At 41.3% G+C, this 23,380-nt stretch overlaps 1 protein-coding gene across 1 annotated transcript in view; it reads left to right on the forward strand.

Annotated features, from left to right (window-relative positions):
- cdk18 (cyclin dependent kinase 18) overlaps positions 1-23,380 on the forward strand; it is a 133,111-nt gene that overhangs the window by 104,825 nt on the left and 4,906 nt on the right. Inside the window, exons 7-14 of the mRNA XM_080462386.1 lie at positions 3,111-3,205; positions 3,307-3,369; positions 5,869-5,992; positions 6,889-7,009; positions 10,127-10,224; positions 18,701-18,806; positions 19,269-19,311; positions 19,394-19,484. Of these exons, the coding sequence (XP_080318512.1) occupies positions 3,111-3,205; positions 3,307-3,369; positions 5,869-5,992; positions 6,889-7,009; positions 10,127-10,224; positions 18,701-18,806; positions 19,269-19,311; positions 19,394-19,484 (741 nt within the window). The remainder of the gene's footprint in view (positions 1-3,110; positions 3,206-3,306; positions 3,370-5,868; positions 5,993-6,888; positions 7,010-10,126; positions 10,225-18,700; positions 18,807-19,268; positions 19,312-19,393; positions 19,485-23,380) is intronic.

Below are 23,380 nucleotides of genomic sequence, written 5' to 3' on the forward strand. Positions count from 1 at the left end.
CTGGATTATCAACCGTTAGATCTGGACATGTACATGTACACTGTTCATGTTTTTATTTTCCTGTTCTTGACAGTTTTTCAAACAAATGTAACTTATAGTCCAGAAACAAAATTTCTGGAAAAGTCAAGACTATTTCTGTAAAGTCTCCTGTCATATCAGTACTTGATCTGACACATCTGCATGACATCTCAAAGAGTTGAAACTTTCTCACCAGTTAATTGAGAATCATCCCGCCTGAAGCTAAAGTCAAGTTCTCCTGCAGTACTTCATGAGTCCGAAAGGGCCCATGTCAAATGACCTTCACTTCGTCGGATTACATCACAAAGGAAATTAAGGCTATAATTGCACCTTTTAAATGTCAGTATGTCATCCTGACACCATAATGTTGCCTTCATGGTGATTTCAAATAGAGTCTGTGAAGTGCCTGTCTTCACTTGAGCGCCATGACCTTAAAAAAGAATATTGCTTCATTTTGCAACCTTGCAGTTTCCATAACTCTGTTCAACCTCATAGAAACAAGGACTTTCGGTCTTTTTTACTCTTGTCGAATAGACAAAGACTCCAGTGTCCGTATTCATGAAGCGACTCAGAGTCCTCTCAGGGAGCTCCTATCTTAGCCTAAAAGTTCCCAGCAAGGAATCTCAGCTTAAAAGTGATTCAAGAAGTTTCTAAGAGAAACTTTGAGCAAGGAGTTGACAGCCACTTTTATCTTAGTGAGGAGGTGTGGTTAACCCCGTTACTATGTATGATGCAGTCTGCTGAAAGCTGTGATTGGTTGTTAGAGGAAGGAAGACAGAAAAGAGCCTCTGTGATCCTTGTAATGAATGGAGAGTAAAATTAACCCATCAAATGTACAGAAACGGCACACCAGACAGAGACAAAAACAAATACCCTTTTAGAATATTTACTTTTTTCACACCTTCAAAAAAACTGTATGCACAGTGCGCGGCGCCACTGATTCTTAGGGCTTAAGATGGTTTGTGAAAAACTTCTGAAAAAAATCCTAAATTTCGGGGACTGCTAAGATTTTTTTCAAGAGTGACTTCACTAAGAGCTACTTTTAGTCTTAGGGTGCTTTATGAATACAGGCACAGTAGTTTCTTGTGAGAAGAAACTACTAAGAAACTACTTAAGGATGCAGGTTAAGGATGCAGACTTGGGAATGCTGGTTTGATTACCAAATTTCAACACTATGGCTCCATGAGCAAGACTCTTGACACCCATCAGCTCCCCAGAGCGCTGTAATGTGGCTGGGATTCATGTGAAAGGGGATTAATACAATCTGATTAGTTTAGTTTTTGCTTGTGAAGGAACATCAATCCAGTCTGGTCCAACGTATTTGTAAGCGTACATAGTGTTTTGATCTTGCTCTGCAGTTAAAGCTGATCTTGGAAGTTTCACATCCTTCTCTTGAGTAAAAGTACCCGTGCCAGATTTTTTAATGTAAAGATCGCTGAACTATAGCATCACGTCAACAACTTCACAAGCGCAGCTTGCCAGCAACTTTTTGTCTATTTTCCTCATCTTCCTTTGCAGATGGGATGCACTGATTTCATTTTTTGAAGGACAAGTTCAAGTATGAGTACTAACTTTAGCTACTTGCTGAGAACAACCTCTGCACAGTCTCTGTGTCAACGCTACATCGCCAGAGGACAGTGTGTGGCTGTCTATCTACATGCTGTGCTATGTGTACTGTAGACTGTCGCGGAACAGAGCTTGTGTGCCGCCACACGCTGAAGCTTACCATTAATGGGACGGCAAGGCTCGGTTGGTAAAGCGGTCGTCTCCCAATCAGAAGGTTGCAGGTTTGATTTCCATCTTTGCCTGCCTAATGCTGAAGTATCCCTGGGCAAGACACTGAACCCCAAACTGCCTGGGTGAATGTGGTGTGAGAGTGAGTGGTTGGTGGTGGTCGGAGGGACCGATGGCGCAGTTTGGCAGCCTCGCTTCCATCAGTCTGCCCCAGGGCAGCTGTAGCTACATACGTAGTTGTTATAAATATGTATGCACATTTTCTATTTTTTTCCTTTTTTCTCTCGATTTCATGTTCTTTTCTTTTTTTTCTTTCTTTTGTTTGTTTATAATTGCAAAATTGTTTTATACCATTCAAATTTGGAAATAAATTCTTTGCTCATATATATTCAAATAAATGGAAAAAAAGTGCTATATAAAACCAATGCATCATTATTATTATTATTATTATTATTATTATTATTATAAATGAGTGCATCAGTTAGACTTTAACCATGCTTAGCATGTAGCATCCCTGGTGTGTGAGCCCCGAGACTCTTTAGCATGTAGCATATCTCAGAGTAAAATCTTCCTGATCCATTGAGCAGTTAAACTACTCAAGCGACTTCTTATGGAGGACTAAACGTGCCAAAATGAAATATATAAGTACACCGTAAAAAAAAAAAAGTAATGTGTCATTAATTTATTAAATTAAATGTTATTCTATGAAAAAATACATATAGTCATTTCACTATTTGTGTATTTCATGAACTGGAGTATGTCAAACTTGCCCATCAAAGTCAGTGGGTGGACCCTTACACTTGATTGGTTCCCCTGAACATGAAGTCAGAATACATCGATCACAGATAATGGATTGATGCAGAGTGCAGGGCTAGTGAACATATTCTGATACACTGGGTGGCACTTTATGTTAAAGTCTGCTTCTTACTCACTGTAAAACTCCAAACTTGTCCTGATACAACAATTCTACAGGCCATGGTGGCCAGTTTAGTGTTTCGAGGTGGCACGAGAAAGCACATTTTGGCACTCTGGGGGTTAGTTTTTACCTTTCCTTAAATTTTTCACCAGTCTTGATGAGCGTGCCAAATTTGGTCAACGTTTGAGCGTGTTTAGTGGGTCAAATTTAGGCTTAACGAGGCATCAGGAGTCAAAGAAAAACAAAAGGGTTTTGGGTTTGCATACAGAATACTAAAAAATAACCTTTGAGAATTCTCATGGAAGCTCTCAATTACAGGACTCAAACAACAAATTGGAAATGTCAGATACAGATATGTTATACAGTTAGGAATTGGTTGTTGGTACTCATGTTATTGGAAACAAATGGAAAAAATATAAATGGCTGCTTTCTGTCTCACCAGTGTCTCTGTTGAAGAACTTGAAACACGCCAACATCGTCACACTTCATGACATCATCCACACTGACCGCTGCCTCACGCTGGTGTTTGAGTACCTCGTGAGTAAACTGAGCTTTTATCAAAGGCATTTTCCTCAGTTAACATAAAAAAGCCTGCAGGTGGCTGAGTGTGTGAATGCTGCTGCCACTCTGTGTTGCAGGACAGTGACCTCAAACAGTACCTGGACAACTGCGGGAATCTGATGAGCATGCACAATGTCAAGGTGAGTCAGGACCCGGCCAGCATACAGAGGTGACATTGACTGTCTAGGCTGCTTCCAGAGCACCTGCCACCAATACAAATCAAGTTATTGTGTTACAGTGGCTCGCAAAAGACTTCATGCCTTTGAACTTTGAAGGAAAATTATACATTGTTTTCTATTTATTTTCAAATAAAAAACTGAAAAGTGTGGCATGTAAAAGTCTTCATCCCCGCTGAGTCAATACTTTGTAGATCCTCCTGCGGTCACAGCTTGAAGTCTTCTGGGGACTGTCTCTATCAGCTTTGATCATAAACAGACAAACATTTTCACCCATTCTTCTTCACAAAGCAGTTCAATCTCAGGCAGACTAGATGGAGAGCGTCTAGCAGGACTTGAAAATTACTGTTCACCAAGATTTTCAGTTGGATGAAGCTCTAGATTGTGACTGGTCCATTCTGACACATGAATCCATTTTGAGCTGAACCTTTCCACACTGGCTTTGCTGATTTGGTCGTTGTCCTGCTGGGAAGACTTTTTACACTCTGTATTTTTCTCCATACATCTTCAGTCAACTCTGAGCAGCCTCCCTGTAGCATGATGCTGCCTCCACCATGTTCCACAGTGGGAATGGAGTGTTCACAGTGACATGCAGTGCTAGTTTTCCTTCACACATGGCATTTTGCACCTATTCCAAAAAGTTCAGTTTGGTTCTCCTCTGACCAGAGCTTCTTCCTCCATGTTTGCTGTGTTTCGAACATGGCTTGTGGCAAGGTCCAAGCAAGGCAGATTTATTTATAGAGCACCATTCAAACACAAGGCAATTCATAGTGCGTTCTAAATAAATAAAAGACATTTAAGAAATACAGACTAAAGAAATACATTAAAGCTTTAGAAATAATGAAAAAATGCATTAAAACAAATAATGAAGAAAAGTATAATAAATAAGGTAAGAGATTTATTAAGATTAGTTTACTAAGTAAGTAGAGTCTATTTTTTATTCAAAAGCCTGTGCATATAGAAATGTTTTAAGTCCTGGTTTAAAAGAAGTGAGTGTGTCAGCAGTCTTCAGGTGTTCAGGAAGTTTGTTCTACAGGTAGGGAGGTAGGAACTAAAAGCTGCTTCACCTTGTTTGTCTCTGACTCGAGGAACAGTGAGTAAACCTCTTCCTGAGGACGTCAGAGGTCTGGAGGTTTGATATTCTATAAGTAAATCTGAGATGGATTTAGGCCCGAGACCATTCAAAGCTTTATAGAGTAGAAGTAAGATTTTGAAGTCAATCCTTTGGCACAGAGGCAGCCAGTGCGGGGATTGGAGCACGAGTGAAATGTGCTCCACCCTCTTTGTGTTGGAGTAATGTGCTCCACCCTCTTTGTGTTGGTGAGGACTGTAGCAGCATTCTGGATGAGCTGTAGTTGTCTGACAGATTTTGTACCGAGGCCTGTAAACACACCGTTACAATAATCTAACCTACTGAAAATAAATGCAAGACCAAGTTTCTCAGAATCTTGTTGGGTCAGAAACTGCAAACAGGTCTTCTTCTGGCTTTGTTTCAACAATGGCTTTCTTCATGCCACTTTTCTATAAAGGCTCCACTTGTGGAGTACTGAGATTAGATTGCACACACTTTATTTCCTAATCAGGTGTTTTCTGAAGGCTCTTGGCAGGATTATATTTCAGGTACCAGATTAAAGGAGCATGAATCCTTTTTCACGCCACTGTAAGCTTCTGATTTTTTGTCAAATCTAAAAAAAACCAAAAAAAACAATTAAGTTCTGCTGGCTGATGAAATGTCATTCACATGATACAACATAGAAACATAAATGATACGTTTTTTTCAAATACACATTTGAAATGATGACATGGCCTGCAAATGATATGATAATTTGAAATGTACACCATATCTTTTGGTATAATTCACATTTGATGGAATTAGATTGGAGAGAACTTTGTTGATTTGGCTGGTACAAAATCCTCAAGGAAATGAAAATTTCAGCACCGATAAAGTCACAAATGGAACCACTGAGTCAAAAAATAATTCATAAAATAATTAAATAACAAACTATTTTTTAGCTCTCCATTTTTAAGATCTAGATTTAGTATTTTTGTAATAAATGGTAAATTATGAGATAACAATAATCATATTTATGAGAATACATAAAATCATAATCATACTCAAAAATCACATTTCTTATTTTCAGTTGTTTTTTTTACATTATCGCATAACTTATCTAGATTTATAATCAATCCTGATCCATTGACGGAAAGCACACTTTCAAAGTTCCTCCTGAACAAAAACGCCATTGATGAGGACATCAAAAAAAGCAGAAGTGACGCAGGTCATAGCGGGAGTAGTCCTCTCGAGCAGTACTTCTTTTTCTTGAGGGACCCAAATTTTTACTATTGTAAACTTAAGTTATACTTAACTCACTTTCTCTTTAGCCTGACACGTCGCCATTTGTTCTCCCGCTGCTGAAGTTGTGGACCTACAGGGTCATCATTTTGTTGTGTTCCCCTCTGCAGATCTTTATGTTCCAGCTGCTGCGTGGTCTGTCCTACTGTCACAAAAGGAAGATCCTCCACCGAGACCTGAAGCCTCAGAACCTGCTCATCAATGACAAGGGAGAGCTCAAGCTGGCTGACTTCGGTAGGGGGGGACAACACACACATGCATAAAGACTCAGACACATTTCGGAGCAAAATAGCTTGTTTTCTGCCACAATCACTTTCAAATTTTATTTTAGTGCCACTTTGAGATGTTCTATCCTGATTTCTTTAGCACCCTCACTCCCTGTATCCTAGCAACAGTGCTCATCGCTCTGAGTGTTCTCAGTTTGGTGCAGGAGGTGAGTCGATAAACCAGCCAGTGGTCCTTCATTATTCCTCAGCAGCTCTGACAAAAGCTGAAACGTACTAAAGCTTTATCTTTGTTCTGCTACTTTCCTCATGACGAGCTGAAGCTGCTATTAGGAGTCACAGTCTGTGGCTGTGTTAACACTCAAGTCTTCATGCTCAGATCGGATTTGCTGCCTACATGGGGTTTTTTGATCGTGCGGTTTCATATTTTATCAAGTGATTCATATCTTATTCTCTTGATTACACTTGTCTTTGACGTCAGAAACATGGCACATGCATACTCGTATAGTGTTAACAAACATCAGACTACTTCTGAACTGAGCGCCAACTGCAATGCCAAAGAAATGGAGGATGACGTATCTTTGTCGCTGATATCACTGTGCCTGAGAAGTTCACCTGGAAATTCAGGCAGAGAAGAAGGAAAAGGGCCAGACTTGCATCTTCTGGACATGCTGCAGTTATTACCTCCAGAAGTCATGTGACCTCCTCAACCAACCACTGTGCTGGGTTTTCCTCCTGTCGGATTGCCGCCATGCTTCTCATGTCTTTACTGTGTGTTCACGTACTTATGTCACAAAATAAGCAAGATGATTGTAGATTTGATGATGTCACATGACACTAACAGTGTAAATGCAGCCTAAATGTTAGCTGTTAAAATCACTCTCACCAAAGTCTCAAACCCTGCAGGTCTGGCAAGGGCAAAGTCCGTCCCCACAAAAACCTACTCCAATGAGGTGGTGACTCTGTGGTACCGGCCCCCCGACGTGCTGCTGGGCTCCACGGAATACTCCACACCCATTGACATGTGGTGAGTACCAGCACAGATTCTTCTGGTTTGATCTGAGCACAGTGCGAAGATCAACACATTACGACAACCACTTTCTATTCCAAAAACCAACTTCTCCATATCACAGCCACACAAATTGAAAACTATGACACACTCACTGGGTGTATATATAAAGACAGAGGATAAGAAGTCCTACATAATGGGCTTCTTTTGTTAATGACACATTGTGTAGGAGATGACAAAACAATTTATAGGCAATCTCTATGGATGTAAAACCTTGTTATTAAAGTTTATAACTAGAAATTGTGAAATATGTTTTTATAATCGATTTAATGCCACTTTGATGTTTAATTGACAGGTCATGGTGTATGCACATTCATACAGACTCCACTTTCCATAAAGGTTATTTGTTTTAATGTTATTTTTGAGGCTCATTGTTTGAACAATTTTTTTGGACTCTATTTAATTGGACTGCTAATTAAATAGTGACGTGCTGCTGTGATGATGTTTTGTGCTTTACATGCTGTGGAGTTAGTGAAACAATGAAGTACGAAAACGGGTGGCGCTGCCTTATCGGAATAATCCCACTTAGCCTGCTTGTTATGATTTAATTCAAGACTACACATCTTGTTTGGAACATACATCATGAAGGAAACTATATGTTTTAGATGTTTGGTGTTGATGTAAAACAGACAGCCTGCAAAGTAAGGCTGGGCAATATGGCCTTTCATCACTATCACAATACATGATATATATTCCGATATTTTGCCTCAGCCTGAAATCAACACTTTTGATGCATGCACTATGATTCTATATCGATATTAAAACATTTCCGTTCATACTAGATTAATATGTGCTAATCTTTAACTTGTATGCAATAAGGGGGAAATCACAACAAAGTGAATTTTGCCAAACAGCATTTAAACAGTATAATCATGAAATGTCATTTTTTTCTTTTCTTCTCTCACTTGAATATACAACGCATGTAGAGCTCTTTCTGCAAAATATTTGCGACCAGGCAGATCACATCTTGGGTCAAATGTGTTTTCTGAATCCGGACTTTTCAACCACAATAACTGGAACCATGTCTTCTGCCATGTGACGGGTTACCTCGGACGTTATCGCCTTATGTTTTAGGCTGTTTTTGTTGAATGGTATCGATCTGTAAAGGGAAGTCACCAGACTCAACTGCCAGTTGCTTCGGCTTCTTAGTTGTTGTGGAACCTGCAGAAGATGTTGACGTCGTGGTTTCAGACACAACTACCGCCATATGATGCCCTTTTTCTTTGGAATTAACTCATCGTCTTCCATTTCTGTGTCTGTGTCAGTACATTCCACTACTCGCTACCACTCTGCTAAGCAATGTGTGTAACGTAGCTCTCGCGAGAGTACAGGATGTCTGTAGGTGCACTTGTTTTGTCTCTGAGGGCCCATGAGGAATATTATATATAATATATTATTGCCCATGCCTAAAAGCCAGTGTGAAAATGTAATATTAACTAAAGTCATTTTCTATATCGCACAGAGAACAAGCCGCCATACATCAAGTATATTTGATACATCACCCAGCCCTACTGCAAGTATAAAAAAACAGCACATTTTCCAATGAAAGTCACCTCTTATTAAGAGTAACATATAACAGCCAAGGAGCTGCAGGCTACAGAAACCATACAAAGTGAGAAGAGAGGATTTTACTCATGTTAGGTCTCATTTACACTACAACGAATACGAGTGTATCTGAAAAACTTTCTTCATTTTTGGGGGTCTGTTTACATGACACAGGTGGTCGGATCCACTGCATCCATGCGATTCCCTCCTGCAGAGACTGCCGGAGGCGACGGGCGCTGTTGCTGCAACAGGAGAGACTCATTTCTGGAATTGAACCATAAAAACTGTCCACAACAAACTACCAACCTGATACTGAGTTGTCTCTCAGCCTTCCCTCCTCTCAGCTGCAATCCATCTCCCCCTTCTGTCAGGGTCAACAGTGATACTTATCGTATGAGAGGTTTCCTGCCTGTTACTGCAATCTACAGCTACACAAAAGATGCCATCTTCTTTGATATCTGATCAAATTATGCCTAAAGTGTGACTGTTTAGCGTGTTGTTTACAGTCAGGGGACATCCAAAGACCTCTGACATCACATAAAAAACTTCACCATGCAAAGACAATGCGAAGACTCCGTGTGGCCTCCAAACCCCCTCCGCAGAGCCTCAAGAGCCTCTGTCTAGTACACACACAGAACACAAGGGGAAGGACGCAGGCGACAACAGCTGTGAATGGTCCACTCCAGTCAGTCATGAGGCATGTTAAGAAACTGCACATGTGATCCAGATGATGGCGAACTACTTTTTATTCAACTTCCAGTGAAGAGACTGCATAGAGGCTATGCACTGCTCGAAGTGTTCTGTAAACACAATAGTAGATATCAGCCTCAAAGCAACAAATTTTGTTTCATTCTAGTCTTTTTTTTATATTTATCTGATAAAAAGCAGTTTTAAAGAGACTGGCTTTATTGACTGGTTAAAAAATTGTACCCATAAAAAACTTTGACTTCAAATAAGAAAACTTGTTTAAATATTGAGCTTAGTTTCTTGGGCTGACTCTTCAGAGAACATGACAAAGCACGTTCTTCCAGATAAATAAAGAACACGCACATGCACACGCAAACACACACACACACACACAGATCAGTGCCGGCTTGGTCACGGTACCACGCCGGAACAGCTTCATCATCCTGGAGAATTTTCATGAATCATCTAGATCTTATTTAAATTTCTCCACTTGGGAGCGGAAAGATGAGTCAACAGTCACACAGTATCACACACTTCATTCAAATCCATTTTCCTTGTGAGTTCTTGCTCATTAGCAGTTTGCGGTGGAGCGAACACCCCCACAAAAATCACTGAAGATTAAAAGTGTGTTTTTGGTGACACGGCTTCTGATCGCACCGAGTTACATATCCTGTGATGAGATGGCAGGGCACCTTTTCAGCACGCCAAGCTGCCGGGAACTGAGACCGTCGGTGTGCCCACTCACACTGCACTTGTTTGTACCGACAATAAGTGCTTGTCTATGTGTTGGGGCATTTGGGTGCCAGCTCCGCCCTCCTGTCATCCCTCTGCCTTGTCTTCCAGGGGCGTGGGCTGCATCCTGTATGAAATGGCAACGGGTCACCCAATGTTTCCTGGTGCCACTGTGAAAGAGGAGCTACACCTCATTTTTAGGCTCATGGGTAAGATATAGTCGACATTGGAAAATGTACAGATCTATAATTAAGTGAGGCCTTTCGAAATATCTAATGGAGTGACTGTAAAGTGTGAAAAGAAGGACTGAAGCTGGTTAATGTTTGTATCTGCATCACTGAAGAGACATGGGATCTCTTGACATAGGTGGCACGGGTGGGTTGGCTGCAGCTCCCCCTAGGATAGCCAAAGCACCCCCATGGCACACACAAGAAATTTTTATTTTTTTTTTAAAGTGGTTTATTTCAATTTTATTTATGTGTGAAGATTATAATTAGTTGCCTGGTTAATTAATAAATACACCAATAAAACATGTATTTATGTTTTTTCTTAACTTAAAAGCAATGTAATCTGATTCAGCCAATCGCTGCAGTGCATGCATGAACCTTTGAACTTACAACTTCCTGTTAATACAAGCGCATTTTTCCTGTTGACTGTATAACTTACTAAAAGTAATGGAACATGGAGCGCTTTTTGCAAAAAAAAAGTGACAAAATCACTGATGCCTTCGCTCTAAACCACATCAACCAATGTATCATGTTATTATGACATCTCATGGTGAGTGATGATTATTGCATGTTTATCTATATTATTTATATTTGAGATCGAATTCTGACTCCTGCTTGCCTCTATGCAGTGTTTTTTAATATGTCATTAGATTCATTGAACCAAAAATATTTCTTAGGTTTTTAGTGACTGGTAGCAGAATTTAGTGTCTTTGTGTGTGAGGCCTAAATGAAAACTTGTGTTTGTTTTGCTTCCTGCTGCTGTTGAGGCTCCATCAGTGACACTCTTGTGTTAAAGTTTCCATTCAGTGGTGTGTTTAAGTGGCAGGCTTGTAAACCTTTCATCTTTATCACTTTGGCTAAATACTTTGCGTATTGTGTCGTATAATATTGTTTTAAATAGCGGAGCTTTTGCTGTATGTGCGCCACTGTTACGTGCGCAGTGTGCTTCGCACATATTGTCGGTGTTACAGTAGAAAATAAACTCGAGATCCCTAAAGTCCCCAGCACCGTCACTGAATGATCGAGCTCCCCAACCCGGCAGCAAATATCTGGCGCCGCTACTGTCTCTCGAATGATTTGAACTCTAATGCCCTTTTGGCAATCCAATGACAGATCAAAAGTAACGCATGGTGGAAGCAGCATCATACTTTGAGGCTAGTTTGCTGTATAGCACCATAACTGAAAGGAAAATAATTACGATTTATCAGCTGCATTTAAAAGTGTGCATTTGTGATGCCTGCTTCACAAACAGCCTCTTTTATTGTGAAGACTAATGACAGGCTTCAAGTTCTGACTTACATTTCATGACCAATTGTGTGAAAAAAGAATCCTGCGAGTTTAATAATGGTGACTTTTATTCTTGCTGCACCTCATTTGAAAACCAATAATGTGTACTTTGTCATAGAAATAGTATTTATTAAAATCAAATCAGGTTTGATGTTTCTCAAACAAAATGGTGACTGAAAACAAAAATCACTCATTTTGGTTCACAACAGTTTTCCATGTTAGAAATTTGGACTGTAAAATTGTATTTAATATCACTTTATTTTGCCATAATGGTGTTGATATAGTTGAGAACATCTTTGTAAACATTTTATTATGTCCTCTACTCCCTAACATCCATAAAAGAGAAACAATGTTCATTAATTAGATTGACGGAGTGACAAAATGGACAAAATGAAAATTTGGTTTAGCACTAAGCAAATCATTTCAATGAACAAAGAAATCTGTTATGTAAGAGATACATACATGTGTCATACGTCATTTTAATCAGTATTTTATTGTGAATAAAACTAAATCCATCAATTGCAACATTTAAAAACTGTAAGTATAGTTAGGTCATAAGTAAAGTGGGGTAAAAAATTCCTATCAGCAAGTATTGTAAAAAAAACTTGCATTTCAACAATTTTTGCCAAAAAGCCATGAAAATATCACTTTGCTGGAGACAAGAATAATTTTTATGTCAAAGTAACCTTGATTAAGTCATATTTCTGTAAAAAAAAAAAAAAGTGTTTTTTTTTTGTTTGTTTTGTTTTTTTTTTACAGCAAGATTCACACCAGCATTTTTTTATTTATTTTTTTTTCCCAAGACAGAAACGTGGACATGTTGACATATTTCATTACAATTACAATCAACTTGTATCCTTACAAATACAGCAGAAAGTGACCGACGTTCCATTATCTTTGCCGCTATCCGTTTTGGGGGTGCCAACAGCACCCTGTCCCCCCGCCGGCTCCGCTACAGAACCACCAAGAACACCAATGTTTTTTGCTTCATCCAGAAAATGTCTGCTTACTGTTTTTCCTTTTATATTTGAAGGAATACAGAGCTTCTATGCAACTAAACACACGGTACCTGCCGAGAGCAGGTGTTCACAAAATGTTAATGATCATCAGTGTGGGTACACTCATCTTTATTGGGCACTTTGTAGTCATTAGTGTGGACGGGCCATACAGTAAAATTAGTTAAAGCTTGATTGTTGGAAGAAAAGCAAGACAAAAACATCACAGCATATGTGCTGTCTAATAGGGAAAATAGTATGACTCAGACATGAAAGATAAGTCCAATTGAAATGTATTACTTTGACATGAAAGGAAGGGGCAAAACGTGCAACAGAACACCAAAAACTCAATAAAATTTTATTTGTAAAGCAAATCACATCAACAAACATCTCAAAGCGCTCTTACAATGATAGAGTACAACAGAACCCAACTAAACCCTTCCAAAGCAAGCAGATGAACAAGCAACAGTGGCCAGGAAAAACTCCCTCGCAGGAAGAAAAGTTCATAAAAACTCCCTCTTCAGGAAGAAACCGTGGGGCGGACCCTAGACTCTGGAAGGGAGGCCATCCGTCTTGACCGGTTGGGGGGAGGAGTACATGGGATAGGACAGGGAGAGACAGGAATAGAAGAGGGAGAGAGAGAGTGGCAGACAGGCGAGATAAGTACAAATACTAAGAAAAATCTATGATGAGCTGGTCTGATAATGAACCAATCTCAGTCTGGAGTTTAAGGGCCGTGCCGTTGCGGTGGGGTCACGGTGCTGTGGTGGGGTCGGGTAGTGGGACTGTGGTAACTCCACTCTGTGAGTCTTGGGTCTGATCCCCTGGATCCTGCTCCCCTCCTGTCAGGGAGAAAAACAGATGGCGGCAGTATCTGGTGGCTACAGTAATGTTGTTACACAGAGAGAAAGAAAGAAAGACAAGAAACAGAACCTCCAAATGTAGAGTTCATTCCCTTTAATGGGAGAGAGAAAATCCCCTCAGCAGTCTAGGCCTATAGCAGCTCAACTTAGTGCTCCTATTTTATTCCTAATGATAAGCTTTATCAAAGAGGAAGGTTTTTAGTCTACTCTTAAATAAACTAATGGTGTCAGCCCTTCGGATCGAGGCTGGTAGTTGATTCCAGAGTAAAGGAGCCATATGGCTGAAACTCCTGCCTCCTGTTTTACTTTGATGGACTTTAGGGATTACAAACAGTCCTGCATCCTCAGAGCCAAGGGCTCGTGGAGGGTGAAACACTTCTAGAAGTTTCTCCATATAGGACGGAACCTGGTGATGAAGAGTTTTATATGTGATCAGAAGGATCTTGAATTCTATTCTAGATTTTATTGGAAGCCAGTGTAAGGATGCTAAGACTGGGGAGATGTGCTCTCTTCTTCCAGTTCTGGTTAGTAAACGTGCAGCAGCGTTCTGCACTAGCTGTAAGATCCTAACAGAGGAGTTTGGACATCCTGACATTAAGGAGTTACAATAATCTAATCTTGAAGTCACAAAGGCAGGAATAATTCTTTCTGCATCTTTAAAGGACAAGAAGTTTCTAATTTTTGCAATATTCCTTCGATGGAAGAAGGCTGTCCTGGAGACATGTTTAACATGGGAAATAAAGGACAGATCCTGATCAAAAAGAACACCCAGGTTCCTAATATCACTGTTAGAAGTTAAGGTAATATTATCTAAGGTAATCAAACTATCTGAAAAATTATCCCTGAGCTTTTTAGGACCTACGATTATAACCTCAGTCTTGGATGTGTTGAGCATTAAGAAGTTGATAGACATCCAGGACTTAACGTCCCTGAGGCAGGACTCTCATTTAACGAGTTGGTCAGCCTGATTGGCTTTAATTGATAAATATAGCTGAGTATCATCTGCATAACAATGAAAGTTAATGTTGTGTTTCCTAATAATATTTCCGAGTGGTAACATATAGAGATTAAACAATATCGGTCCGAGGACGGAGCCTTGTGGTACTCCACACAGGACCCATTCATGCATTGAGGATTTGTTATTTACATGAACAAATTGAAACCGGTCAGATAAAAATGATTTAAACCAGTTTAAGGCTAAGTTTTTAATACCGACGGCATCTTCTAATCTCCTTAAAAGTATATTATGATCGACAGTATCAAATGCGGCACTAAGGTCCAGAAGAACTAAAACAGATAGAAGACCTCTATCTGAGGCCAATAGAAGGTCATTAGTAACTTTTAGCAGTGCAGTCTCTGTACTGTGGTTCATTCTGAAGCCGGACTGAAGGTCCTCTAACAGATTATTCAGTTATTTAGCGACTACTTTCTCCAGAACTTTTGACAGGAAAGGAAGGTTGGAGATCGGCCTGTAGTTTGAGAGAAGGCTTGTGTCAAAGTTTGGCTTCTTAATGAGAGGTTTAATAACTGCTAGTTTAAAGGATTGTGGCACATAACCTATTGTTAGAAACTGGTTAATAATTGCGAGTATAGAATTATTGATTAGTGGCAGTGCCTCTTTCAGAATTCTAGTAGGAATTGGGTCCAACAGGCTAGTAGTTGGTTTAGCAGAAGAAATAAGGGAATTTAGTTCGGCTAGTTGTATTTGCTGAAAACATTCCAGATGACTGTTAGGGTTAACCAGTTCCTCTGTTATGGGGCTAACGGATGGTAGGGTTTGATGGATGTTATCCCTAAGCGTTGTAATTTTATTTTGAAAGAACTTCATGAAGTCCTCATTACATATATTGATAGGAATGGTGGGCTCAACGCTATTTTGGTTCTTGGTCAGTTTGGCTACAGTACTGAAAAGAAACCGAGGGTTGTTTTTGTTTTCCTCTATCAAGGATGAGTAGTAATTAGTTCTACTTCTACTCAGAGCGTTCTTATAAGTTTTGAAGCTATCCTTCCAGGCTATATAATCTAGGTCTGTTTTTGTTGAACGCCAAGTTCTTTCTAATCTACGGGAGCGTTGTTTAAGCTCGCAGGTTGATGAGTTAAACCATGGGGATGATTTTTCCTGTTTTTTAATTTTAATTTTTTGAGGAGCTATGTCGTCTAGCGTTGTTTTTAGCATATCTGTCAGACTGTTTGTTAGGTATTCAATGTCTAAGCTAGCAACAGTATATGGGTGAGGAAGATTCAGTACTGATTCTATAGCAGTGGGAATTCTTTCCTTGAATTGAGTTACTATGTTATCAGAGAGAGACCTGGTTAACACGGCTTTAGCCGGAGGGTTATAACTATTTAGAACAAAGTCAAAGGTTATTAAGAAGTGATCTGACAGGAAATCATTGTGAGGAGAGATGGTCAGATGCTCTATACTCAAACCATAAGTTAGAATAAGGTCTAGGGTGTGGAGATGTTTATGGGTAGGGCCGTCTACTACCTGAGAGAAACCTAGAGAGTCAAGTGTAGATCTAAAGCTGGCACTGAAACTATCATTTTCTACGTCAACATGAACATTGAAGTCTCCTACCATGATAACCTTATCTTTAGTCAGGGCTAGATCTGACAAAAATTAAGAGAATTCAGTTAAAAAAAGTTGAATAAGGTCCAGGGGGACAATAAATAATTACAAATTCTACAGAATTTACTATTTTATTTGACGGGTGTCGCATGGTCATGCTCAGACTCTCAAAAGAACTAAAGTTGGATTTTGGGTTAATATTAATTAGTAACTGAGAGTTATAGATGGCTGCCACGCCCCCTCCTCGACCACTTTCACGAGCTATTTGAGTGTTAATATGACTTGGAGGGGAGGCTTCATTTAGACTAACATACTCATCTTTACGTAGACAGGTTTCTGTTAATCCAAAGAGATCAATGTTGTGCTCGGTTATCAGATCATTGACTAGAAGAGCTTTGGATGATAAAGATCTAATGTTTAGGAAACCACATTTAATTTTTTTGTCTTGATTTTGTCTAGTTTCACACTTGATACGGATTAAGTTTTTGTAGTCATTAGAAGTTGTTTTCCTAGGTTTAGATAGTTTTATACTTGTGGTGGTCCGAGGGATAGACACAGTCTCTACGGGATGTTTAACTAAGTTAGCTATGGTTGGTGACTGCCAAGAGGGAAACTCAGAGAGGTGTGTAGGACTGCGACTCTGTTGCCTGGTCCCCACTCTGGTACGTCAGGATGGAGGAGCTAAGCTTTTAACTATGTTTCTAGATAAGAGGTATGCTCCATCCAACGTGGGATGGATGCCGTCCCTCCTAATGAGACCAGGCTTGCCCCAGAAGGACTTCCAATTATTAATGAAGCCTACCGAGTTACTGGGACACCACCCTGACAGCCAGCGGTTGAAAGATGACGTGCGGCTAAACATCTCGTCACTGATGAGGTTTGGGAGGGGGCCAGAGAAAACTACTTCGTCTGAAATGGTCCGCGCATATGTGCACACTGACTCTACGTTAGCTTTGAGGACCTCAGACTTCTTCAGGCGAACGTCGTTTCCACCACAGTGGATTACAATCCGTTTAAGTCTCCGTTTACTCTTAGTCATTAGCTTTAACTGGGACTCTATGTCCCCTGCTCTGGCCCCGGGAAGGCAGCTAACTGTGGCCACTGGTTGTCCTAGGTTAACGTGTCTCACTATAGAGGAGCCAATAACCAGCGTTTCCTTCTCAGCCAGCGTGCTGCTGAGTGGGGCAAACTTATTGGAGACACTGACGGAGGCCTGCGGGGTATAGCGGGGGTGTCTGGTAGACTTCTTGCTGCTACGTTTACCCCTGACAGTCACCCAACCGCCCTGTTCCCCCGGCTGCTCGAGGGCCGCTGAGGGGGGACTAGAGTTAGCAGCTACCTGCGCTGCTAAGCTAGAACGCTCCGCTCCAGCTAAACCTAGCCTACTAGCTACAGGGCTAGCCCTAAGCTCGACAGAGAGGAGGCGTTCCTCAAGCTGACTCAGCCTCTCCTCAAGTGCTGCAATAAAGCTACACTTTTCACAGGTCCCTGAGTAAGTTACTGAGGTCGAGGTGTAGCTAAACATCTGACATTTGGAGCAGGAAAAAATAGATTACATTTTGTGACCATTTCGTGACTGTTTGACAAACTGCCGTGAGACTGGGTTGGGTCAGTCAAGCATGGGAGGCCATGGTTCTGTTTTTTCTGGGAGCTGATTGGATAATTTAAAATTAATTGAAACAGATGAGTTCAGTCTGTTTTTGCTTATAACTCTCATCTGATGATTTTTTGCAATTTGTATGTATGTTTTCAGATTCATTAAGCAATATGATTTCTCACCTAAAATGGCAGTGAAATGTAACTCAGAAGCCTGTCTTATGCTAATGGCAAGAAATGACTTTACTTACACATTACCTCTCCCTTCAACCTCATGCAGGCTCACACACATTTTCAGCGAGCTTTAACATTTAACAAGGTTTTTGTAAAGGCTACACTGTGTTTGCCAATGTTCTTGACTTAGTTAATTCAATAATTGTATCATCATGAGCTCCAAAAAAAGTCAATGAACCATCAGGCGTAACAGGGGAAAGACCTCGAAGGTGCAGGTCACCTGCTTCCTGAGACCAGGGTTGGGTAACCCTGTGTTAAATGAAATGACTGAAACCCCATTTACACCACAACATTTCAAGTCAAAACACATTTCTGCATTTTCTTTTTTGTTTTTTTAGAGCAACATTTTGAAAACAATGTCTGTTACACAGCTGGAACACTGCTAAACAATGTCGCTTTCATGTTTGACCACTATTAAATCATAAAATTTTAAATAAAAAAAAGAAAAGAAAAGTGGATTTCCTCCGGATCTTCCGTTTCTGCCCACATTTCTAAAAACATGCACCGGGGGTCCCTGAGCAAGACCCTCAGCCCCCCTCGCTCCCCCTGAGCGCCGCGCTGTGTGGCTGCTACCGATGGGTCAATTCGGGAAGCAATTTCCCCTGTGGGGTTTAATACAGTGCTATACAATTAAAATTAAAATAGAAAATAGTGGGTGCTGTTGGTTATTTTTGTAATGAAACCACACACACATGCAGCAGAGAACAATACGCTCTACTCATTAACAATGGGAGTTAACACAGACGTTCTAGTGGACAGACGACCACGTTGGATTGTTATTACGATGACTGTTAAAATAAAACTACCAAGTCCAGGATAATATGGAGCGTTTTCAAAACAGGGTCTAACACAGAAAACACAGCGTCAACGTACCTGCTGCTGTGAATGAGTCCTGACATTTCTTTGTCTTCCAGGGACACCGACAGAAGAAATGTGGCCCGGTATCAGCGGTAATGAAGATTTTCGGTCCTACCTCTTCCCTCAATACAGACCTCAAGCTCTGCTCAACCATGTGCCCCGGTAATACCAACAGACACATTAATCACTTCTCCTTCAAGTAGTGACTGAGCATGAAACTGAGCAATTTAATGCAGTTTGATGCAAAATATTAAACAATTTACATTTTGACCTGATGATGGCACCAAATAAAAGACAACAGGACGTATGTATCAAGTCAAAATGTGAAAAATACAAGGGATCTTTGTGATTCCTTGTATTTTTCACATTTTAACTTTAATTTGTTGAAACAGGTAAACACAGACAGGGTGTCACATACAGAAAACTTTACAAATGGCAAGGTCACTCAATGGAGGTGAAGTATATCAGAGAGATGTTCTGCACTGCTTCGATTGTTGGCTACCAACAAGAACATTGAACCGAGCAGCTCCACTGGAAGCTTTGGTTTCCTCATGGTTCCTCACTCAAATGAAAGATATCAGCTGGGCAATATCACCTCAATGGAGTTTACTTTGTCTTCATCAGGTTGGACCTAGATGGAATTGAGCTTCTGTCTGCTTTGCTGCTGGTAAGAAACACAAACACATTCATGTCTGCTTATCACACAAACCTGATGAGTGAAGTTCTGATGTGTTTTTGTGGACCTGCAGTATGACACCAGGAGCAGAATCTCATCTGAAACCGCTCTACGCCACCCTTATTTCACCAATCTGGGGGATACCATACACGACTTGGCTGACAGTAAGCTCATATAAACACTCACACAAACTCTATTGGCGCTTTTCCACTAGTTTCTCCTCAACCCTACTCGAGTTAGTGCATGGTACTTTCGTTGTACCTGCATGGCTGTGGTTCCAAGCGAGCCAAGGCAAGTAGACAATGGGATATCGGCAGGCCGCTGATTGGCCGGCGCGTCACAACACAAATGAGTCAGAAGGTGGCTCATTCACCCCGCCATTTCTTTTAAAACCCATCACAACAAAAACGCTCACCAACAGAGATACAGTATATGCACAGAAACAGGGTACTGTGGAGCAGCGAAAAGGTGCAGGAGTTTCTTTGTTTGGAGGAGACCAGAGGATTCAGGAGCTCAATGGAGCGACCCGCTACGAGTATCGGGAGGTCGCCGAGCTGTGGATACCACCGGTATTTCGGATTAACAGCTTTCCCTGTTAAATGGTGTTGGGATTTATGGTTGGTTATTAGCGTTAAATTACTGTAAGTAATAGATTACTGAAAGTAATAAATCACTGGAATTTATTTATGAAAAATGTAAATTATTAAAGGAAGTAAAAGGTAATTTACTCATTAACAACTCCTAAAGTAATTGAGTAATTAATTAAGCCTACATTTTTACCGTACTTTCTGTGGTGGGACCACGTGACAGATTTTGGCCTGGGTGCATTTTGCCATACCGTAACCTCCCGCTCCGCCCCACTCCGGCACGTACTGCGCGGTTGAACAGCGGCTTATCTCTCCAGCTCTTTTGGCCGCTTGGAGACACGTGTCGATCAAACTATCACTGAATTCACGCCCACACAGGTGCTTTATGGGTAACCTGTGGGGCGTGACCGGGCAAGCCGGAGTGTCTTAAAGAAATATCCATGTACCCTGATGAGCAGGGGGTCATTCCCCATACATATGAAATATGTAACTGGGTGGAGAGATAGTCTCACGGTTACAATGTAACCATACGATATGTGCTGAGGATTTAGACCATTTTTAAAATGTGATTTAGCGGCAGAAGCAGAGCCAGTGGTGATGAGGGGATTGCTCTTCTTAGGATTTATGGTTGGTTATTAGCATTAAATCATTGTAAGTAATGGATTACTGAAAGTAATAAATCACTGGAACTAATTTATGAAAAATTAAAATTATTAATGGAAGTAAACTGTCATTTACCCGTGAACAATTCCTAAAGTAATTGAGTAATTACTTAAAGTTATTAAATTCTCAAAAATAATTTTTTTGTTGCTTAGCGACCGATAAACAATATGCCCATCGGAGCAGCCCGGTCTCACCGGAGCAGAATGTTACTGTAGCGGCATTGTCAGCTCGGTTCTGAGCGCCGGAGTTCTAACTGGATGTCAGAACCTGCAGCCAGAACTCTGGTGATCATGCGGAGGTGGTTCAGCGGCACCAGATAGCAGTTTGGTTGCTAAATGTGGCTGTGTGTGAACTTATCTTGATCAGATAACACGAGCGGTGGCGGACACGTGGGGTGCGCAAGCGAAGTTGGGTTAGTGATGGAGGGAGAGAGAGGGGGGGGGGAGAGAAGAGAACGACAGTTCTGGCAAGATTTCGCTAACACAAGAGCCTGGTAGTTATCCACAGAAGCTGGATCGGCTGCTCAGGCCTTCTCAGTCTCTGAGAACTGGGGGATAACTCCTGGATGCTCGTACGTGCATACGGTGATTTGGGTAGACGGCTATCTACGTGCACGCACAAACTGCTTGGAAACGGAGGAGGAGATCAGCGTCCCGGAATATCACAAGTTCAAAATAAAACACACAGCAATATCAATAGCACATTAGTCTACCTATCCTTCCCAGAAAAAGCCTCTTACTTGGTTGGACAGGGGTGTGAAACGTGTCTCCGTGGCCGGGGGAAATCCTTCGATTTGCGGCCACGGGCAGGTCTTTTGCGTCCCGGGGAAACGAAGATCTGAGTTGCGTTTTGCAGCGTGGAACACGGGGGGGGGTCCGCCAAACGTGCTGTGAGTGACCTGGCGCTTCTTGTGTGGGTACAGAAGCAAGCTTCAGATTGGCTGGCACGGGGAGCTGCACGGCTGGAGGGGAGACAAGTGGGTGCGCAGCGGTGCGGATCCGTTCAAGGAAAGAAAAAAAAAGAAAAAGAAAGTAACCCCACAGCTTTTCCAGCACGCCAAGCCCCCCCTCAGTCCGATGGGGGTTGAACCATGGAGGCGAGGCCCAAAGCTCAAGTAACTATGGAAGGAACAGGTGAGCTGTTGTAACAGTTTGTGAACAATCAAGCATTACTCCCAATCTATGAGACGTTTCCCAACAGTACATTTGATTAAAAACAGACTCAGGAGCACTTTGACCCCGAAGAAACTTGAGGTATTCATGCTCATGTGCACTAAGGAAGGAATCCTCATGTCTGTGGACAATGATAATGTCATAAACAAAGTTGCAGAAACCAGTGCACTGCTCAAGCGCTTATTAGTGTTTTAGGGTTGGCCATATTTCTTTGAAAAGCACTGATATTTTTAAAAGAAAGTACATTTTTAAATTCTATATTTTGAATCGAATATTTTATATTTTTATTTCATTTTCATGCTTTGGATATCCTTTAACAATTATTTGAGATTATTTAAAAAAAAAGATATAATGTCGGTGCATTTGTGTTAAGTTGAATTTACATTATGAAGCAACCCTTATGAAGAAATATTTTTGCACTGAATTAAAAGCCTTTACAGAACAGCGCTATTGTAGACTTCACATATAAGATTATGATTACCTGATTTTAATAGGTGGTAATCTAAAGTGGGCTGGTCTGGGGTATGAAACTCCAGGGCAGACAATGAGTCCCACTCTGGCCCTGTGAACACATACCATCTGGTGCGGATTCATGAGGGAGATGAATGAAAGACAGCCTTCAATAGCCCTCTACTTCAAGTACTTAGTCATGCCTTTCAGACTCACCAATGCCCCCCTATCTTCAAGAACCTCATAATTGATTTTCTCAGGGACATGATAGACCACTTTATTTTCATCTACCTGGATGACATCCTCATAAACTCCTGCAATCCTGAGGAACACATCCAACATGTCCGCCAAGTCATGGAATGGCTCCATAAGAACCTGTACCGCAAGGCAGAGAAATGTGAATTCCACAAGTCCATAGTGTCGTTTTTGGGCTACATCATCTCCCAGGGAGAAGTGTGAATGGATCCGGTCAAGCTCACAGCAGTATAGGACTAGCCACAACCTAAGAATTGCAAACACCTCCAACGGTTCCTTGGGTTTGCGTACTTTTACTGTCACTTCATAATAATAAATAATAATAATAATGGCTTGGATTTATATAGCGCTTTTTTCGAGCTGACTCAAAGCACGTCCAGAGACCATTATTCATTCACACCAGTCCCACCAGTGATGGTAAGCTACGTTGTAGCCACAGCTGCCCTGGGGCTGCTGACAGAGGCCTGGCTGCCATTTTACGCCAACGGCCCCTCCGACCACCACCAACATTCATGCACCATTCATACCAATTCATACGAGGCAATGTGGGTGAAGTCCCTTGCCCAAGGACACAACGACAATGACTGTTTGATAGAGTGGGATTCAAACCGCCAACCCTCCGGCTATTGGACGGCCGACTCTACCACTGAGCCACCATCGCCCCCACCACCGCTTCATCTGCAACTACAGTAAGATGGCAGCTCCCCTCACTGTTCTCACTTCCACCGCCGGGCCCTTCGTCTGGACCCATGAGGCTACTTTGGCCTTTGAGCACCTCAAGGATTGGTTCACCTCGGCTCCCATCCTTGTCCAACCTGATCCCAGTCTCCAGTTCGTGGTGGAGGTTGACACCTCCGACTCCGGGATTGGAGGTGTTGTCTGCCAGCACTTGTCGGCTCACAAGAAGCTCCATCAATTGCCTTCTTGTCCCAA

This window comes from Lipophrys pholis (genome assembly GCF_963383615.2).
Source record: "Lipophrys pholis genome assembly, chromosome: 4".
NCBI lineage: Eukaryota > Metazoa > Chordata > Actinopteri > Blenniiformes > Blenniidae > Lipophrys > Lipophrys pholis.